Source organism: Apium graveolens, chromosome 4 (assembly GCF_009905375.1).
Source record: "Apium graveolens cultivar Ventura chromosome 4, ASM990537v1, whole genome shotgun sequence".
NCBI lineage: Eukaryota > Viridiplantae > Streptophyta > Magnoliopsida > Apiales > Apiaceae > Apium > Apium graveolens.
Genome location: NC_133650.1, coordinates 288,222,076 through 288,228,265, shown reverse-complemented (window position 1 = coordinate 288,228,265; position 6,190 = coordinate 288,222,076). Strand labels below are relative to the sequence as shown.

At 33.3% G+C, this 6,190-nt stretch overlaps 1 protein-coding gene across 1 annotated transcript; it reads right to left on the bottom strand.

Moving 5' to 3' along the window:
* Nucleotides 1–3,746: 3,746 nt before the first annotated feature.
* On the bottom strand, nt 3,747–4,196 carry LOC141719813 (uncharacterized). Its single transcript, XM_074522188.1, has one exon. It carries the CDS (start codon nt 4,194–4,196, stop codon nt 3,747–3,749), a length of 450 nt encoding a protein of 149 aa, XP_074378289.1.
* Between the last annotated feature and the right edge of the window lie 1,994 nt (nt 4,197–6,190).

Here is a 6,190-nt window from a genome sequence, read left to right as displayed (position 1 = left end):
GATGCATCAGGTGTAATATGGTATACTAGATTTCTTCAACTGATTTTTAATTTTCTATGCCTCAATGTTGAATTTGATAATGATGAATTGCTTCCTGTATTTCAAATTTCTGAGAAGGCTATTACAGATGTAACGTCTGGGAAAATTACGTCTGTATTATATCATATTTATAATAAATTGTGTGTGTTAATGTGTCATTTATGTGTAATTAACTGTCAAAGCCTAATTGTTATGTGTTACGTGCATTCTGTGTCGTCCCGGTATTTTTAAGATATTTTTCAGATATTTTCATTTTGCATTTATAACTTTCATATCAAAAGTTATATGACCCGAATCATGATTTTAAAGCATATATTTCAAATAAAATAATGGGCCTTATTTTTCATCAAACGGCTTTTACCATCGCGTTATTCTAAACATCTAGGTATTTTATAAATTTTCTCGTTTCGCAAAATATGACTTTTCCGGGCCCCATTGGGTGTTAAAAACCCCACAAAAATCACATTTTCATTTTTATAAAATTACAGGACTTTCATTTATACCATTTCTTTGTATTTTTGCATTGTTCACAATTTTTGGGAAATTTTGGCATATATATTGTATATATAAAATATTTATAAATTAAATTTTAAACTCAAAAATTATAAAATTAGGGGCTTATAATTTTAAAAGATGTAGAATTAGGGCCTTAATTTTAATTAGGAGTATTAATTTCACTACTATAAAAAGCCTAATTTTTATTTAATTAATTATAATTAATCATTAAAAATCAGAAAAGTTCCCAATTTTCTCTAAAATTAGGGTTCTTGAGTTCGAGAATCAAACTGTGATTTTGATCGATTCTGGTAACCAAAAGGGGTCATGTTTGTGCTGAATCTTCATAGTTTTTAAAGCTCTGTTCAATTTTATCATCAACACGAATCAAAAAGGTATGAAACTCAAAACTCGATTCTGGGTTTCATGAACAGATTTGGGGTTTTGATTTCTGGAAACTTTTGGATGTTCTTGATGGTTGATATATGTTTATATGTGTTAGTACAAGTTATATCCATCATCAATTTTATGTCTTATGTACGGGTTTGATCAATTCGAATTTTAGGGTTCATACCTGTTTCGATTTGGGTATTTTTGATTTACTGATATTTGGATTATGAAACTGATATGGTTAGTTTTGTCTTGTTTAGTAGTAAATTTTGAGTATTTTTACATGATTTTTACAATTCGGGATAGATAGAGCATATGCACCGCACTCCTTTTTTAGTTGATTCGGAAGGTTTTCTGATGGATCAGGTAGAGAAGCACATGCAGCGCTGCTATTTCGAAGCCATCAATTTTCAAAGGAGCGTTGATTCATCAACCAAAACTTAAATAATTGACGGAGTGGTTGACGGGCAGCAATTGACGGGCCCACATAATTTGTACATTGAATTGGCCAACAGTTTTCATAACGTCTATACAACGGCTATATATCAGTAACAGTTATGTAATAAACGGTCACATTTCTATTTATAAATACTGATTTCTTTTGGGTTCATTTCTTACACAAAATTTTATAGTACCCACATTCTTAACTTCTCAATCTCATATTTTCTTTTCTAAATATATAGATAAATATATAATGGGTACTAATTGGCTTCCTTCCGAAGAATTACAATTATGTGTTTCGTGGGCTCGACAATCCGTTGATCCGATCACAGGTTGATATTCAAACAAGAATAATTTATGGGGGCGAATTCATGAGAATTATGCAAAAAATTGGTGTGGCACTCCCGAAAATCCTCATGCCGAACCTCGTTCAAAAGTTGCTCTTGATTCACATTGGACACCATTGAAGAGAGCACTAAAAAAATGGAATTGTGCCAAGAATCAAGCTAGTAGACATAGTGCAAGCTGTACCAATTTGGTGGATGAGGTAAGATTTTTTATTTTGATATGTTATATATTATTCGTATGATAACTTAATATGCATAATTTATCATTTTATTTAGCTAACTCAAGCTCAAGGATTATATTTCAAGGACATGAATAAAACATTTGATAAATGGGATTGTTATGAAGCAGTTGCAACACATCCACAATTTGTAGACGTTCCCACCACTTATCTTCCATTTCAACGAAACTTTCCAACACAAATGGAATCACCAATTAATCTGAATAGTGATGATTTCGTTGATGAAGAATGTTTCATGACTCCGGAGTCTAATCGAGAAACTGAAGGTCCTTCTAGTCCGGTTAGACCCATGGGCGTGAAAGCATCAAAGTAAGCCAAAAAGAAAGGAAAACAAGGTATGACTAAAAAAGATGAGATGTCTATAGTAATTTTCAATAATATGCAATGTAACCAAAAATAGCTTGTGGAGGCCAACATCAAAAGAGACGAGGAAACCCTTCAAATGTCGAGGGAGATATTAGAACTTGAAAAATGAAAGAAAGCGAGACAGGCAAGACTTGATGCTCTAGAAGAACGAAAAGAAGAAAGATTGGCAAAAGGAATTGCTATTGAAGAATTAAGGGAGCAAACAAAGATCATGACAATGGATACTAGCCAAATGACTCCGAATACGAAGAAGTGGTTTAAAAGAAAGAAAGCTGAGATCATGGAACAAGTGAATGAGACTACTAGTGATGGTGCTTACGTTCCTCACTTTGACGATGATTATTATGATTAGATTTATCTATGTTTTTCGTTCAACTATGTACTTTGTTTTTTCATCCAACTATGTATTATGCTTTTTAATTTAATTATGTTCAATGCTTTTTAATTCAATAAAAGAAATTTATTCAAATTGTGGTTCTTGCTTTCAAATTATCAAGTGGTACATTGGAAGAGATAATACTTTGACATCCATAACTATTCATTGGCTTTCAGTGCCCAATTGTGCTCTACCAAATCATTTTGGAGCATTGTATGGACATAAGCTGATTCCAAGTTTTCAATACGATCCCAAAATGCTTGTTGATTTCTTCCATCTCTTTGTACTGGTGTAAAAGGAATTCTAACTCCATTACAATCTACCGGCCCGTCATAAACCCGTGATGCTAATGGATTCATTAGATCTTCTTCTACTCACTCTACAAATTTATCTTCAATAAATTCATCCTCAACTATTATGTTATGCAATATGATGCAAGTCATCATGATACTTCTAAGTGTGGAACGCTTATGCGTCCGAGCACCGTGACGAAGAATTGCCCATCGAGATTGCAAGATACCAAAACACCTCTCTACATCTTTGCGATATGCTTCCTGTTTCTTAGCAAATAATTTATGTGCTTGAGTGGCAGGATTTGATATAGTTTTTACAAATGTTGAATACCTAGGATAAATCCATCAGCAAGATAATAAGCATTATTGTATCTTTTGCCATTGACGTGAAACACCACCGTTGGGCTATCTCCTGTGATAACTTTATCAAATACGGGAGATTGACCTAGAACGTTAATATCATTTTGAGCTCCAGGTACACCGAAAAAAGCGTGCCACACCCAAGTGTCATAGGAAGCAACGGCCTCTAGAATGATAGTCGGACGTCCTTTTCGACCACTATAAGCTCCACCCCACCCACTTGGACAGTTCTTCCATTCCCAGTGCATACAATCGATACTCCCAATCATCCCTGGAAATCTCTTTGTTCGCCTCTTGCTAGAAGCCTTCTTAAATCTGCAGGTGTTGGAGCACGAAGGTACTCTTTACCAAAGAGTCCTTCCACTTGCTCACAAAATTTTTTCATGCACTCAAGTGTAGTTTATTCTCCCATTCTACATATTTCGACACATTGATCAGCTGCTGCACCGTAAGCTAGCATTCGTAATGCAGCAGTCATTTTTTGTTGGGGCAGCAACCCCAATAATCCAACCGCATCTGCTTTTTGATGCCAGTAGGAATCTTGAGTGCAAAGAGTTGTCTTGATGCAATTGAAAACATGAGGGCGCATTCTACACCTTCGACGGAAGTCGTCTTCACTGAATATTGGACGATCAACGAAGTAATCTTCCATGAGATTTTTTCCCCTCGATAGCCTTTGTCTTTGATGATTGGGAGATTTGCCACGCCGTGAGCCGCGTCCTTGTGGTTCATCTGAAGTGTCGATGAAGTCCATCACTATTGCCGCTTCGGTGACCATGGTATTCATGATTTCAGACTCTTCTTGACTGTGTTGTTGCCTCTGCTTCAACAATCTTTTCAATGCATTCATTTGACAACAAATTGTAATAATTTTGAGATACTATACTCAGAAGATCATGGTATTATTTATGGACATATTTTCTATCTACAAATTTAGATCAAGACACGTGTCATTGCGTGATTCAACAAAAATCTTATCAAAAAATTAAATTTATGCACAACCTTATCAAAAATCTAAAATTAGATAACAAGCTCTTATTGGATATTATTTGTGGGGCCATTAAATAATGGAGATGGACTTAAATTTATGATAAAAATTTAAATTATTTATTTGATGAATAGTAATCGATGAATTGATGGAGTTTGCTAGGTGCATAAAAATCAACAAAAATAGTTGATTCACCGTGAATAGCAATCAACTCCATCAATTGAATCCATGAATTGATGAATCAATGGACTTTGTGGGTGCATATGCTCTTAGGACGAGCTCGATGGGTTTGACCCGTTTGTAATTCGGGTTGAATGATTTCATGAACTGTACGACGATTTTTGTTCTATTTGATGTTGTGAATAGATTCTTCATGTCCTAAGCTCTATTTTGATGTATAGAACATAGAGTTTTAAGTTCAGGTTAGTAAAATCGTAGTTTGGACTGATTTAAGTCGGTTTCGCCGGAAATGGTGATGCAGGGGTGGTTCTGGTCAGCTACGGTTGGAATCGTGTTGCTGCAATGATTTGGAATAGATCCCAGATGAGAAACGAATCAAACGAAGTTGATTTTGGCCTGAAATTGGCTCGCCGGAATTTGCTCCGGTTGCCTGTTTCTGGAAATATGTTCACCCGTTTGTTTAACCCGGTTTTGATCTGATTTGTCAGATGCCTGGATTCTAACAAATATTTCTGGAAAATGATTTTTATTTTTATTTTTATTAATTATAAAAATCAATTTTATTTTTATTATAAATTGATTAATTAATTATTTAATTAATTGATTTATAGTATAAATAATTCTGATATATTTTCTAAAAATCAGATTTAATTATTTTCCCAATTATTTATTATTTATTATTTATTTATTAATTAATTAAAAATGATTAAATATTTTAATAATTAATTAAATAATTTTCAATAAATCATAATAAATTCGTTTTAATTCCAAAAATTATAGAAAAATCATTTTTAGTTCTAACTTTTCTTAAATAATTATTCAAAAATTATTTTAGGGTTTAATAATTAGTAATAATTATATATCTTAAATAATAAATTGATTTATCTGTGTTTAATTGATATTAATTAGACCGTTAGTCCGATTCGAGCGAAACGAAAGCCCTTAGACTCAGAAAAATGAATTATTTTCATTAAAAATAATACAAATACTTAATTTCTTCTAGAAATTAGGTGACCTTCTTATTTTTTTGATTATAAGCCGAATTGCGTGCTGAGACGAGTCCGATAAATCCCGAAAAATAGAAAATGAGTCCTATAATGATCAGTTAAGCGATTAGCGAGTCGATTTTGATTCTAAAAAATATTTTAACTATAAAAATGATTATGTGGCTTATGTGTATTATGTGGTTAATCGAGTCTTGCTTGTTAATATATAATATACGAGTCAATCATAAGCGCATGGGTGGACAATAGGAACGATGCGAAGTCGGTTCAAGATGCAATTGATGTACGAATTGACTAAACCAGTCTATTTCTCTAACAGAAGCTAAGCCAGCAAGGCAGGTTGAGTCGGTGATAGGCAAAGGTGACATACTTGAAGTGAGTCGCGCAGAAGGTAAGTTTTTCCCCTATTCTAATTTCAGAATAGTGATATTTTTTCAGATTCATACCACACTTGCACTCTTTTGATTCTTGTTCATGAACAGTAATACACACTTGTTATTCTCTTGTTCATATTTTATTTCGATTCTTGATTTCTCCTTTTTCCTTTGAATTCCTTATTCATATTCCAATTGTTACGCATACACATTGGTATATTCTGGTGATTAGAATATATCAAAGCATACCGATTGTTCCGGTTGCTACTCCATGGACTGGATAGTGATATTTTGGGGA

Excerpts from the sequence above, each read along its gene's own strand:
- LOC141719813 (XM_074522188.1), bottom strand. The coding sequence starts at position 4,196 with ATGAATGCATTGAAAAGATTGTTGAAGCAGAGGCAACAACACAGTCAA.